We start from the raw sequence: 15,316 nt of genomic DNA, 5'->3' as shown, positions 1-15,316 counted from the left end.
ATCTCCGCTCTTTCCTCGGCTCTCTCCAGATCCCCCTCCAGGATGACCAGCTTCCGAGCCACCTCCTCGTATTTCCGATCGGCCTCTTCCGCGATGTGCTTGGCCTCCTTAAGCTGTAGCTCCTGAATTTCCATCTTCTCCTCGTCCTTCATGGCACGGTTCTCAATCACCTTCATGCCCCTGCGTGCACACAAACACAGCGTTCAAACTCTCACACCCAGGCAACAGGACCCAATCTAGTTCACCATGTGGAAGAGATGTTCAGATATTTATCCAGTTTAGGTTACAAAGGTTACAGAGCCAGGGCTATAAGCAATGTTTGTGGAAAATACACTGGTAATAATGCCAAGACTCCTTCAGTGACTGAGAGAGAGAGAGAGAGAGAGAGTGTGTGTGCATATGTGCATTAGTGGTGAGTGTAAATGTTAGTGTGTATATAAGTGTGAAGCATGTGTGTGTGTGTGTGTGTGTGTGTGTGTGTGTGTGTGTGTGTGTGTGTGTGTGTGTGTGTTAACCTCTCGCTTTCATCAGCTGCTTTCTCTGCCTCCTCTAGTTTCTGGAGTGCAGTGGCCAGCCGTTCCTGCGCCCTGTCCAGTTCCTCCTCAATCAGCTGAATCCTGCGGTTCAGAGCAGCTACCTCACCCTCCGCCTGCACACACACACACACAGACACACACACACACACACACACACACACACACACACAGAGCAAATGTTAAACATCATACTAACAAGCCTTGCACAATACGAAATACAGATCGTTCATTTAAGCTGTACGGGGCTCAGCAGATGCACTGTAATGGTTTGTAATGGGACAGTGTCTTCTCATTACTGTGCACAAGTGTCACCCCCCCGTGCGGGGGGGACGCAGCCTCCAACCTCAGTTGAGTCGCATGCTGTCAGCAGTGAAGTATCCCAGCGAGCATGACAGGAGGAAGAGGTCCAGCACCTCTTCCTCTTTCACCGCCGTGAGACGCTCGAGCCAGTCAGGGCCCCCGGGACAGAGCGTGCAGCGTTCTCCCCACACAAGGCCACCGGACTCTACGTAGCTGAGCACTTTTAAACCAGGAGATGACCGAGTTCCCAAAGAATTTGCTGGTTTTAGCCAAGTGCCATTTACCAGAAGAGGACACACTTGCGAGAACGTTTTTGAACCCTTTAAAGATTTTCCAGGCACATGTTCCAGTCAACAACCTTAGACTTTAGATTAGACAACCTTGGACTAAATGAACTTATGAAGGAAGATTTTCAACTTTACATTGTCGACTTTATACCTGTTGATTAGAATTTCTCAGCGGCTGAAAAAAAACCTTTTGCGAATATCGCCGTTCTTTCTGTTCCTTTTCAAAGTCTGTTGAATGTAAATAGCAGATTCTGTAACGTACATACAGGCCTGTGTCTGCACCGACTCTCAACAATAACCGATTGTGTTTGCTCTTCCTCAAGGTTGTGTGGCCCGATGCCACTTTGTTCTGTCCGTGTTCTCACGTCAGTGCTGTTTTGACAGTGGAGGGCTGATAACGGGTTGAAGCAGCCACGAACACACCTGACCCACTCTGATTGGCTCTGTCTGGGCAGTAAATGGTCACAGGATTGGGCGTGTGGAGGAGGGGTGGGGGGGCCAATAGAATCAGGCGAGGTTAGCTTATGAGAGTTCAACTGGAGTTCAGGGAAGTGCTAGTGTCTTTAATATATAATATAGCCCTAGGCATGGACTCACTGCTCAATGAAATGGCCCTAATTTCATCTGTGCACATTTTTGGCCTCCACAACTCTTTCCCCTGCAGTAACCATTAGACAAGTAGAGTCAATGCATGACTGAACATAAAGGAAAACCCCAAAAGAGGTGATGCGAGACACTTTCATAGCCGCGAGTCTCTGTGCATGACAATGGAGAAAGGCCAACGACTGAGGAACTGTACTCGTGAGGCGTAAAAGTCCCAACAAAAACACACTTAGAGTTGGCTCTCCTCCAGAGACCACAGAAACGTAACGCGGCAATGATGGGGGAAATGAAAATCAAAACCGTTACGGCCGCTCGACACTCCCCGTGGCCTGCAAATGGCGGAGTCATTAAAATCTTCACAGCAAGTTTTTCTCTTTGCCTCGGTTGGCGCAGTTAGCATGCGCTGGCTAACTGGCTAGCTCAACGTACACTAGGCTGCCCTGTCCTCACTCTGCCCTGTCGATGACGCCATTAGGGCTCTTTGTGGGTGGGGGGTGGGTGTGAAACCGTGGAGGCAGAGTGAAACCGTGCTGCGGTCGGCAGGAAGTCAGAAAGGTAAAGGGCGCAGCAGTAGTCATATCCCATACTTCCTGTGGACACCGTTTCCAGGAAGAGGGGGTTGCCATGGAGGCTACATTAGTGGTCTGAGTGTTGTTTCCTCTCCTGAAAACTAGGCCTGCTCTCATAGTCTCCATCAGGTGATAGTAGCGCTTCACTGAAGTGACTTCTACCTCCCTGAACCCTTCATGCACAAGAAACCGAAAGGCTACATATTATTGGACAGCAAAGAGCAGTAGTTATGAATTCAAAATAACTTTTCTTCATCTATCAACTCCTTATGTATTTTCTGGTAGTATCTATCCTCTGTAAAAAAAAAAAAGGGGGGTCTAATTAGGCAGAAATTCCACTTGGAGAGCATGCAGAAGAATTAAAGAGAGAGAGAGAGAGAGAGAGAGAGAGAGAGAGAGAGAGAGAGAGAGAGAGAGAGAATTCAGCATAGCTGAGATTGTCCACAGTCTCTCGCTGACAGGAAATGAATTTTTTTCTTCTTCCTTTCTATTCTTTTTCCACTCTGTCTCCTAAGGTATAGTGCCAGCAATCAGGGTTTCTTCTGAGCAGGGTTTCTGTGAACTCTGAGTCATGTACCACAGCAAACCCCAATACCATATTTCAAATTAGATCTGTTTCAGGTTTACTTTCAGGTTAACGTCAAGATAATTTTATTTTCATTATTAAATAGAACACACATAAAGTTTACATAATTTTAGTTAAAAAAAAGGTAATCCCTGTGAATTATTTTTGTTGCAGAACACATTCCCAGATGGCTCTTTGGTTGGTGATATTTACTTACAGAACCAGGAATTTGATTACCATGCTCATTGGATTCAGTACAGTATTAAGTATAATACCAGAGTAAATTCTGGAATATATATTGAAGCTACGTATTTAAAAATGTATATATTAAAAGTAATTACAGAATTATGGATTATATAAACCCAGATTACCACGTCAAAAAAAAAACCGTGACAAGGGTCAGGGCCCCAAATCACTGACACTCCACTGTCCCAAAGACGTCGCACAAAATGAAAGCAAATAAACTATCGTCACATACGTGGACTTGTACCGTGGACTATTTTAGACTATTAAACTAAATGAAACGGAGAAAGAGTGAAAAACGTCCACAGACGGGAGACCGTGGTGATAGGTCGTAACGGAAAGAGTGCGGGGGTAAAAGCGAAAGCCTCACTTTCTCTCGCAGATCTCGTTCAACGTCCAGTTCCCGCTGCAGCAGCTGCGTTCGGTCTTCTGCATCGTCCGCCTGCTGCTGCAAGGCCTGGATCTTCCTCTTCACCGCGTCTAACGAGTTCACGGACATCGCAACACCACTTCAAATACAGCAACTACCTTCAATAAAACTTAAGTACGCTTTTCTCGCAAAGTCCCAACGTCCCAAAGGTCTCGGTGAACGTAAGAGGGGGAGAAGGATGAACGAGAACCTACAAAACCCAGTTGCAGGTTTTGGGAATGTGTTCTGCTCCAAGGTTCGTTTCCATTCGCCATTCAGAGCTTTCTGACGAAGGAGGGACGGAAAGGAGCGCGCAAAAAAAAAGGAAAAGACAACTTTGGACTAAATCTTCCAGTCCCGGGAAGTTGGTTCGGATGACATCACGGGGAGAGGGGGTTGGTGTTCCTGCGTGAGCATATCTGACTGTTGCCCCGTGACTTTTGGACGTTTGATTCATTTAATGACTGTGCAACAGTTTTAAAGAACACCAGGCGCTCTGTGGGACAAAGGTGTAATTTGAGCCTCCGCCTTGATAAATGATCTCGGTGAGAGGCAGAGTGCGGGGTTTAACCTGCCTCTTAGCCTCCGTGTAACAACGATCACTTCTGCATTTTAAACATCGGTATCCTCCAGTTACACACGCTGGGAATGTTAATTGGTCTCAGCGGCTGACATGACTGTGCCATACCAGAGTGACGCACACACTTCTCTCATGACAACCTCTCTTGATTCCCTGTGAAACGTCCCTACCTGTATATGTTTGTGTGAAGTGTGTAGGGGTGATTTGTAAAGGGCTCCAGGTCCCACCCCCATATTGGCACACCTTTGCTTTTGAATGGTTTTAGCAGGAATATTATACATGTGTAGATATATAATTTGCTGCAGCCTACATGAGTTAAGAATGTCCTCAACACACATTTTGCCATCTCACTCTACACATTGTTCATGTAATTTACACATGACTGGTTTAATACATATGGGACACACGGCTGGTCTATTCAATTACTCAGTGTGGAATATTCGTATTTGAGAGCAGTGCGAACTCAATCTGCATTAAATTGGATTTGCTAGCTTGTTAGACCTGTGTTGGTGTGTGTGTGTGTGTGTGTGTGTATATATGTGTTGTGGGTGTGGGTGTGTGTGTGTGTGTGTGACTTTGCAGACCACAGGAATGTACGCGAGTGTGTGAGTGTGTGTGTGTGTGGGGGGGGGGGGTGTGGGAGTGTGTGTTTGTGTGACTTTGCAGACCACAGTAATGTGCACAAGTGTGTGTGTGTGTGAGTGTGTTACTGTGAGTGTATGTGTGTGAGTGTGTGTGAGTGAGAGTGAGTGTGTGTGTGTGTGAGTGTGTGTATCCTCCCCCTCCAGCTTCGGTGTGCTGGGTTCATGAGACTCTGGATGGACGACTGCAGTGTTTTCTTTAGACACATTCCACCCATTCCTGGTCTGCAGAATAACTGACTGGGGTCTGCCTGTGTGTGTGTGTGTGTGTGTGTGTGTGTGTGTGTGTGTGTGTGTGTGTGTGTGTGTGTGTGTGTGTTTTTGGAGTGTCCAGGGGGTGGCGGGGAGTCTGTGGCAGGAAAGGGGAACTTGTGTGTGTGTGTGTGTGTGTGTGGGAGGGGGAGATTAAATATGCTTCAATGAACAAAAAAGTCTGTGTATTTAATATCAGTAACATAATGCTAAATGCTCTTTTCCAGAAGGACAGACCTTCTGATTCCTGGGCAAGATGCCCAGAAACAGAGGTGTGTCTGGGAAGTAAATCATTAAGATAAAAAGGAAGATTTGGATTTGGGGTGTGTTCACTCGTCTCGTATATCTCACACATGGAATGAATTAGGACCCTTTGATGACCAAACAGAGACCAGTACACACATCTTCAGCCTGCTTCTGCCTCCCTGCCGTCGGGTTTACTGCACAATGCAAAACTCCAGCATGAAAAAAACTCCACAATATCCATCACATGTTTAATTCTAACTCAGAAAACCAGATTGTTGTGAAATCATTGACAAATGAACGACAGACCGCTCACTGTATTTTCTCTCTACCGATCTCCTTGAGCTGTGTCTTGGCAGGATCTTCTGTCTGCGTTCAGCCTCTTAATCTCTCTACAAAGCTTTGGCACTTCAGTAGAATATGATTCTGTGTAGGTTAGAGAGTGTCTGCACTTACCCCAAAATGAGGACATAATAAAACTGGAAGAATTGTTGTTACTTTCAAGCAGGAACAGTGCAAGTCTTCCCCAGCTGGAGGATACAGGGAGCTGAGTTTGGCAATGTGGCAATGCTGTGGTACCGTCTAACGGATTTGTTTGTGTCTTTACAGGTTGCTCTTTGTCAGATGTTCCACATGCGTGACTTTGACTCCGAAGGAGCAGAACGGCATTTTTGGGCTTTTCTTGGGTAACCAAGCAGAGTGTGGAGCGACATATTTAGCAGAGAGACCTCAGCGCAGGGGCGGACTGGGGAGAAAAAGTGGCCCGGGAGTTCCTGACAGACTGGCCCACTATATATATATATATATATATATATATATATATATATATATATATATATATATATATATATATATATATATATATGTGTGTGTGTGTGTGTGTGTGTATACTGTATATATATATGTGTGTGTGTGTGTGTATACTGTATATATATATATATATGTGTGTGTGTGTGTGTGTGTGTGTGTGTGTATATATACTGTATATATATATATATATATATATATATATATATATATATATATATATATATATATATATATATATATATATATGTGTGTGTGTGTGTGTGTGTATACTGTATATATATATATATATATATATATATATATATATGTGTGTGTATATATACTGTATATATATATATATATATATATATATATATATATATATATATATATATATATATATATATATGTGTGTGTGTGTGTGTGTGTGTGTGTGTGTGTGTATACTGTATATATATATATATATATATATGTGTGTATACTGTATATCTGTATGTGTGTGTGTATACTGTATATCTGTATATGAATCTATACATGGCACGTAGTGTATATTTATTGTCATATGGACAATATTAATTCCAGCAATAATATGATTACAACGCCACATAGTGGCTTTTAAATAGTCCACCATAAGACCACCAAACAAGTTGTTTTACGCAAAAGTGCAAAAGTGCATCCTAAAGAACAACCTACAACTCTAAAGTGGGTATTTCTTCCTCTTACCTATTTGTGGTGGTTAGTTTTAATCTAAGAATTACAATAGCTTTAAAAAAACAGTGCACAGTGCTCTGCCTTGAAGACCGCCACTTGCGTCCGTGTTAACCGTGTTAAGGTAATTTGTACATGGTGCCTTAGACGTTGCAGAGGCGACAGCAGTACATTTAAAATAACATGTTATCTACAATTTAAACTGCTGTATGTTTTCGTAGTCCGGCCCGTATTTTCTGGGACAAGTTGGTTTTTTTCTGATCTCCGCTATACTGTCAGCCCGCAACTCGTTCATGTGTTTACAGGCTCAGTCCTCGGCCCGGTCTAACTCATTCATGTGTTTACAGGCTCAGTCCTCGGCCCGGTCTAACTCATTCATGTGTTTACAGGCTCAGTCCGCGGCCGCGCTGAGCAGGTTAGTCTGACTGGAGCGGGGGAGGTAATAACACCGTTAAACAGCAGCGTGACTACAGGCCGGGACCGCAGTGCGCGGCAGTGGCTCCTCCACGGGCCGAGTTAAACCACTGGCGGCCAGCGGCCCGGCGGCCCACCGGCCCACTAACCCATCGGCCCACCGGGGAAATCCCCGGTAGCAATGTATGCCAGTCCGCCCCTGCCTCAGCGTGTTGCTCGGTTCTCTCAGAGACCAGGAAGTGGTGTGGTGTCTGTACCAGGAGCCAAAGTCCAACTCAAATTTTTTGCACAAACAAAGAAACACAAGCAGTTCCATTCTTACTCCTTCATTTGGGGCTTTCAAGATGATCTACTGAGCCTCTCTAGCACCACACGTGTTACCTGTCTTTATTGTCATCATTCACACTGGCCTGATCGTCTAAACAGTGATGCAGAAATGGACATGTCCAGTGGGCTTGAGCACCCATCGCCTGTAACACTCACATCTGTGGCCTTCTTCTCTGAGAGCTCCAGCTTCTCCTGGGCATCTTTGAGGCCCTCAGAGAACTTGTCCAGCTCGTCCTCCGTCCCCTTCAGCTTCTTCTGCAGGTCCAGGAGCTCGTCTTCTAGCTAAGCCAGACAGAGGAGACACATGGCAGCACGTGAGCCGGAACGCTGGAGAGATGCAGCAGCACGTGAGATAAACTCAGGACGGAGACAGCAGCACGTGAGATAAACTCAGGACGGAGACAGCAGCACGTGAGATAAACACAGGACGGATGCAGCAGCGCGTGAGCCGAACGCAGAGACACGGCGGAGACACAGAAACACGTGAGCCGAACATGGGAGAGACGGAGCCGAGGCACAGCATCACGTGAGCGGAGCACAGGACAGACCCATCAGAGACAAAGCCTCACGTGAACCAAACACAACAGACACAGCGACGTGCAGCCTGAGTAGACGTTTTGGACTAAAATATCATTACCCAACATCCACCTTTCCACAGTGGTTGCAGACAAGATGTTCAGGTGAGGACAGACGGATATATTTATAGAGTCCTTATGGTGCGGTCTCTCCAGAACTCACGGTTGGACCATCTCTCCGAGCACTATACGTCAGCTGCTGGTAATTCTGATAGGAGCATCCTGGGCAACTGGCAGTAATTAATCAAGAGACAAGCTACAGGGGCACCCCTCATCTTTCTGAGCTAATGGGTATTAACTCAAATACGTGACATGGTGTGTATGTGTCAGAGGGATCAGAGTGACTCATGGGACTCTAGTTCAGTTTCTGTTTAGATTTGTTTTGTGCAGTCCTGGAATTCCGTGGTGCACGACCCAGATTTTACTGAGCTGGGGTTTGTCTGCATCTGGTCGCTTGACTGCTGACTGTTCAGACCACTACTAAATGAATGTGGCTTATTTACTATCTCCATCGGATCAAAAGCCGAATTAAAAATAGATGAATGGAGGTTACTGAGGGGCTCGCAGCTCAAGAACCCGGCCCAGAAGGGCAGGTGGCATGACTCAGGGCTATTCAGGGCTGGGTGACCCCACACACCTCCCCTGCTCTCTGGTGGGACGTGGTGAGGCCAGGCTGCTCTGGGCTAGCAGAAGACCAACAGCGGAATGGACGTGTGATGTTCTGCAGAACATCCAGACCCCTCGAGATCTCCCGCCTTGTATGTGAGATGCATGGCGGTGATTTTGAAGCTCTTCGCCCAGAGCTATGACAGTATCTGTGCATCGTCATACTTTATTACTCTGAGCTAATGCCATTTTAAGAGTTAGCACAGAAAAAAATGCCATAACATGTGTTATGCCTCTCTGAAAACGCCTTACTCATCATACTAAAATAAATCTGTATTATGAAATCCTTGTCCATCTGTCTTTTATCATCCCTCCATCCCTCCGCTCTCCGTAGCCCACCTGTTTGCACTTGTCCTCGGCCGCCTTCCTGTCGGACTCCTCCTGCTCGGCTCGGTCCACGGCGGTCTCCTTGTCCAACTTCAACATCTGCATCTTCTTCTTGATAGCCTCCATGTCGGCTGTGTGTGGACTCGACTTGCTAAAGTGTCGAAACAGAAAAAAAAACAAAAGACACAAAGATTTAAGGAGGCAGACAGGTAGAAAGGGAGGAAGATGATGAGGACGGTGCCTGTCCCGAGCAGCGGAGAGAGGGCAGGTCCACGCGTGAAGGCGGTCCAGACGGAGAATGACAGAGGGGGGTGGGGGTGGTTGGGGTAAAGAGCAGGGGCCCCTCAGACTGTAACACATGGATTCTGTGGAAGCTTAGAAGCTGAGGTATTGAAAGTTAGCCTCACTCCCTGGTGACACCCCTTCACACACACGCACACACACACACACACACACACACACACACACACACACACACACACACACACACACACACACACACATATATGCACAGCCACTCCCTACACTCAAACCTTTTCTCCAGCCTTTCTCATAACTTGTATTCATATTTAAATGTTCAGCTCTTTCACTGTAAACACAGATGCAGTGGGAAACACTAAAGTGTTCAATATTATACATGAACAATAAAATGTGTAGACACACACAAGGCTGCAAAACCCTTGATGTGATGGTTGTGTAGGTTGTGCATAACAGTGAGCACACAAGTGTGTGTGTTCTTACAGTGTTTGCGTAGTTTCTTTCATTAATTGTCATTCAGGTCATGTATTACTGGGAATATGTATACAATATTGATATGTTGTATATAAATATGAACTTGCACCACACTGAAGAGTTTTTCCATGTAATAAGTTTCAATAACAATCACCGTTAATCACTTTTAACTTGTAAGTAAACAAATATTCTAAAGATGTCAGGGGTCCACATGCCGTTTGATTTCTGAAGGAATGCATTCATGGAGGGCGGGAGCAGGGGATGATGGGATGTTTGGGGGGGGGTCGTTTTTTCCAACCACTGCTGCACCAGTGGGGATTAAGAACCGATGGAAAAGGAGGAGAAGCAAGCCAAGAAAAAGTCTGAGACCTGAGCTCTCTTCCAAACCACCACTGCATTCTTCTCACCCACACACACACACACACACCCACACACACACACACACACACACACACACACACACACACCCACACACACACACACACACACACACACACACACATACTCTCTCGTTCCTGACTTCCTGACTCACATTCACCCCACCTGAAGGTACCCAGGGTTTATCTCAGTTAGAAGGGGCTGATCCCACATCATCCGGGATGAACAGAAACTAGACGCTCTCCCCTGTAGGTCCCCTCCACCCCAAACCTCCACCCCCAACCCTCCACCCTCCACCCTGTTCCCCACACAGCAACTGCACCCTCCAAACACACATCCCCATATAGCAATGCAAGAGTTGTTGATGGCTCTGGGAAAACAAACAACAGCTATAATCCTTGGCCAGCCCTGCTGGGTGTAGAGTGTGTCTGTGATGGGGCTCCACTCAGCTGCTCACTGGAGATCCATTTAGCTGTTCTGTCTCTCCCTGTCTGGAGACCCCACAGCCCTCTGCGCCTCCCTGTGCTGGGATCCTGAAGCATGAGAGGTGTGGCAGGTAAACTGGTGTGGAGCACTGAGACATGCACTGAGCTCTTTCCCACAGTAGCAAACCACACCCTTCATATCATAGCGCATGCAACCCTTCATGGTGGTGTTTCATTCGTGCAGTGTTCAGGGTCAGGGTGTATTTAAATGGATACTTGCTTTAAGAGAAGTAAAACTCAAGGGAACACTGTGTATGGTGTCTCCAGCTCACTATAGCAACATTAATGCATTTTAGGAACACACCCTTTAAGTGAATTTAAGCAATGGGTTGTATAATAGGCGAACAAACTCTAACAAAATGTTGTCAAGCGAACAAGCTACAATTACAAGGAACAACGTTTAGTTTTGTTAGACAAATGAAAGCGGAAGAGAAAGAGAAAGCGTGCGTCATGTATCAGTCATACTGGAAGACTGTCTGTGTAGATTTGAAGCCAGAGTAGATTAATCACCGTACAATATGTCTATAAAGATGAATGACCTCTTTACTGTACAGACGGCTCTTATACTAGCATATCAGTGTCAATTCTCCATATATGCCCATTTATGTCATGTGTAATATTTAATATTTGTTTCTTCTCTGAGAGAGAGATAGAGAGAGAGAGAGAGAGAGAGAGAGAGAGGGATGATTGGGATCATAATGGGTGAAACAAAGACTTATGGCTTCAGAAATAAGACACAGAGCGTGGAGGAGAGAAGGAGGGGGTGTAAAAATGAGGGGAGAGAGAGAACGAGTGAGAGAGACAGAGAGAGAGAGACAGAGTAATGGAATGGAGTAATAAAGTTTGAGGAAAGGAGACCACTCCCACAGGAAGTGCAAGTCTTCTCCTCATTTCCTTTTAAGGTCAAAACTCCCCAAAAGCGCCCGGTTGCCGTGGGAATTGAGCACAGAGATAACCATAGAGTAGAGAACAGATCCACAGTGCCCACAGGCATTAGAGTAGAGAACAGATCCACAGTGCCCACAGGCATTAGAGTAGAGAACAGATCCACAGTGCCCACAGGCATTAGAGTAGAGAACAGATCCACAGTGCCCACAGGCATTAGAGTAGAGAACAGATCCACAGTGCCCACAGGCATTAGAGTAGAGAACAGATCCACAGTGCCCACAGGCATTAGAGTAGAGAACAGATCCACAGTGCCCACAGGCATTAGAGTAGAGAACAGATCCACAGTGCCCACAGGCATTAGAGTAGAGAACAGATCCACAGTGCCCACAGGCATTAGAGTAGAGAACAGATCCACAGTGCCCACAGGCATTAGAGCAGAGAACAGGAGTGAAAATGCCACCAGCCCACTTTGATTTTGATTCTGACTTGTGCCATGTATGTCTTATATTTACTTGAAGTCATATCTGAACAGATCATCTCTGTATATACAAATACATATATGAATAAATTATGTTGAATACAGCTGGCTTGCACATTTCATACTTAAATTGCAGAATCTCTATAAGATCAATGGCACGATGCATCCAAAGGTGTGGTAGAATATCTTACTGTGTATGAAAGTGAACTCAAGATCTTACACACTAATTTAACTAGATTTTACAGCCTAACTCAAACCCTAACCCTAACGCTAACCCCTAACTCCTAACCCCTAACCCCTAACCCCTAACCCTAGCCCCAAACCCCTAACCCTAACTGCAACCGTAACCCTAATCCTAACCCTAACCCCAACCCCAAACCCCAAACCCCTAACCCCTAACCCCTAACCCTAGCCCCAAACCCCTAACCCTAACTCCAATCGTAACCCTAATCCTAACCCTAACCCCAACCCCAAACATCAAACCCCTAACCCCTAACCCTAACTCCAACCGTAACCCTAATCCTAACCCTAACTCCAACCCCAAACCCCTAACCCCTAATCCTAACTCCTAACCCTGATCCCGAACTCTAACCCCTAACCCTTAACCCCTAACCTTTCCCTTCCTTCACAAAACCCTTCCTCCTTCTGCAAAGAAAGTACTGTGATTGGACATCCGTCTCCCTGAGGAACATTTCAGTATCACACCACACGCTCAGTCAGATCTCAGCTCAAACTCTCAGTTGATGTTTTTACAATGTTGGAAAACAGCAGCTGCCTGTGTGTGATGTAATTAGCCAAACGTGTGTGTGACGGAGTTTAACACACACTTGCCCCGCAGGCGTTCCAAAGCAGTGCTGCGGTCTTCTTCTGTGCATCCTGACACACACACATTTGAACAGCGAGATGGGAGTCAGGGTTACATTAGCAAGTCTACATTTCACAGGACCCCCCCCCCCCCCCACTGGGACAGGAACCTCAGGGCCCAGTGGAGCTGAGAGCATATTCAGATTACTTATATGAAGCAGAAATGTTTCCGAGATCCCTGAAGAGATCTATAACTCTCGGCTCATGTTGGGTTTATTTTATGCAAGAAAAAAAATAAACCTTCATGTTGCAACTCCGTATGGTTGAATATTCGGGCGCAGTTTTTCATGTTACCTTTGTGAGACTTAAAAGCTGTAGTGGTCCGAGTGAAAGTGGCGTCAGTTTCCTGATGCGTAAATCTCCATAACCCCCCCCCCCCCCCCCCTCATCAGCCCTATTTCAGGATGGATGGGTTAGTGGTGAAATCACCATTTCGACATCACTCTCCCAGAAGACAAACTGGGATTCCACTGACCCGCTGCTCGCGGCCACTAAAGTGTCCAGACGCGTTCGGAGGCAACAGCTGTCGTCTTGGAGTAAGACAGAGATTCTGAGGTCTGGCCTGAGAAGCTGCCAGGGCCATTAACCTCCAGCAGCACGTACATGTGTAAGTCATTAAGTGCAGTGTGAGCCCCAACTAACTGTTTTCTTGAAACGTATGCTTGATTTAAGCATGAATTCAGGACCAAGGCCTTAATTCCCAACTTGGTTGTATTGTAGACTAAAGAATAGGAATCCTTTTTAAATTATTATTTCACTTTTATATTATTTAAAAATATTTTGAATATTCTTTCTAATAAAGTCCTGTAAAAATCGTGTCCATTTCAATTTAATTCTAAGCAGTACATTATAGTAGGCTAATGAAGACGACAAATATCCACCTTTACAAGGGGGGTTAGTCAAAGCAATCAGTCTTCTGCGTGTGGTGTAACGGTAAATTATAACCGCTCATACCTAAACTTGGAACCCGAGTTATCAAAATAGTGTAAAGATCTGACGCCCTCTAGTGGAGACACTTAGCGAATTCTAATGTATTTTCAGTTTTAAAGAAATTAAACGCGGTAAATACGGATGTTAAAGTGTTTTGAGATGATAGTGATATGATGATGATGATGATGATGATGATGATGATGATGATGATGATGAACACTAAGGTGAGGGCCAGGGAAGCCCATAAGAAAGTTGAGGTCTTTCCAAATAACCACTTAAAAATCCACATCACACATAGCCTTTAGAATTACACATTTTCAAACATTATCAGCATTAATCTACTGTCAGGTGTCGAATGTGTAAAGCGTGAACTAAAGTGATTCTCGCCCCTTTCCTGAGCAATATTTGTGCAATAGCTCTGATCAGCCACCAGAGGGAGCCAAAGAACTGGAATCAACTTATTAGCGACCTGTGTCGTGAGATCGCAATTAAGAGCTCATCCCACGAGCTGGTTTTAAGTATTTTTTCATGAACTACTGTTGTTTTGACCAAACCTTTTAATTCTAAAAAAACATTTACAAAGAAGGCATATTTACACATTATTTACCCATAATTAAAACACACTCTGAACACTATCAATGTATGTATGGAACAGATAAAGGCAAGAGTTTCTTATGTAAGAGTTTCCCATGTGTGAATCTTAACACTGTCAAATATGTTAATACGAAACCAAAGCAGTATCAGAATTCTTCACTTAGATGGTTATTTATGTAAATGGGAATCTGAGATCAATTAAAATAACATAAATGGGATGTATCTTGTTTCGTGTACCAGTGTTGTCTCGCACATTATGAACAGAGTTCCATCACTACAATGCCAAACAGCAGAAATAAACATTGCGTTTAAAATATGAACTGCAGATGTCATGACGTAGAGCATCATTAGCACTTCATCTCTTTCTAATTTTGCCCACTCACTATGCTGGCGCTCCAGAAATATTCTTGCACATGTTAAAGCTTTGTGTGTAAATCTTAGTGGGTGAAATTGGCATTAATTCACATTCTGAAGTCACTTTATGCTGTTTTTAAAGATAGTTCCTTATTATGTGTTCTATGACCTCTGGACATCTATGATCTATTCACATTCCAGGATATGAGTTATTTTTTGCATCGGTCTGTTATCTTTATTCTGCTGTAATGTCGTCGTTTAAACGCGGTAACTCCGTGACCTGGTGGGTGGACGAGCTAAAACGCGAACAAATATGAAACTTTTGTTTCTGCTTCCTCTTCTGGAAGAATCGGTCCAATGGTTCAGGACGAAAGAAAGGCCAAGGTCTCGTCCACACCTCTACATATCTACTTTTACACTGGGTCTCCTCCTGTTAATTCAGAAACACTTTGCTTGCACAGCTGATGAAGTACCTCTGTCCAAAACGTCCTGTTTCTCCTGACATTTTGTGCACGTCATTACAACTTGTAATACGTCTACACGTCTTTCCTACGTAGAGTGCAGTTACATACCTGGAAT

General features: G+C 44.9%; 1 protein-coding gene across 4 annotated transcripts in view; it reads right to left on the bottom strand.

Moving 5' to 3' along the window:
• Window positions 1-9,329, bottom strand: part of tpm4b (tropomyosin 4b) — a 12,021-nt gene extending 2,692 nt beyond the window's left edge. Inside the window, exons 1-4 of one of the 4 annotated variants that reach the window (XM_076991306.1) lie at window positions 9,047-9,329; window positions 7,623-7,748; window positions 516-649; window positions 1-180 (exon numbers count right to left, since the gene is read on the bottom strand). The exon at window positions 1-180 is cut by the window's left edge and continues 9 nt beyond it. In XM_076991306.1, the coding sequence (XP_076847421.1) occupies window positions 1-180; window positions 516-649; window positions 7,623-7,748; window positions 9,047-9,160 (554 nt within the window). In that variant the 5' untranslated portion in view covers window positions 9,161-9,329. Of the gene's footprint in view, window positions 181-515; window positions 650-3,473; window positions 3,927-7,622; window positions 7,749-9,046 lie in introns of those variants that run through there. The other 3 variants (XM_076991305.1, XM_076991308.1, XM_076991307.1) reach the window with 3 other exon arrangements.
• Between the last annotated feature and the right edge of the window lie 5,987 nt (window positions 9,330-15,316).

This window comes from Brachyhypopomus gauderio, unplaced genomic scaffold (genome assembly GCF_052324685.1).
Source record: "Brachyhypopomus gauderio isolate BG-103 unplaced genomic scaffold, BGAUD_0.2 sc82, whole genome shotgun sequence".
In the NCBI taxonomy this organism is placed as follows: domain Eukaryota; kingdom Metazoa; phylum Chordata; class Actinopteri; order Gymnotiformes; family Hypopomidae; genus Brachyhypopomus; species Brachyhypopomus gauderio.
Note: the sequence above shows the minus strand (reverse complement) of the source record. Positions and strands in the feature narration are given on the sequence as shown.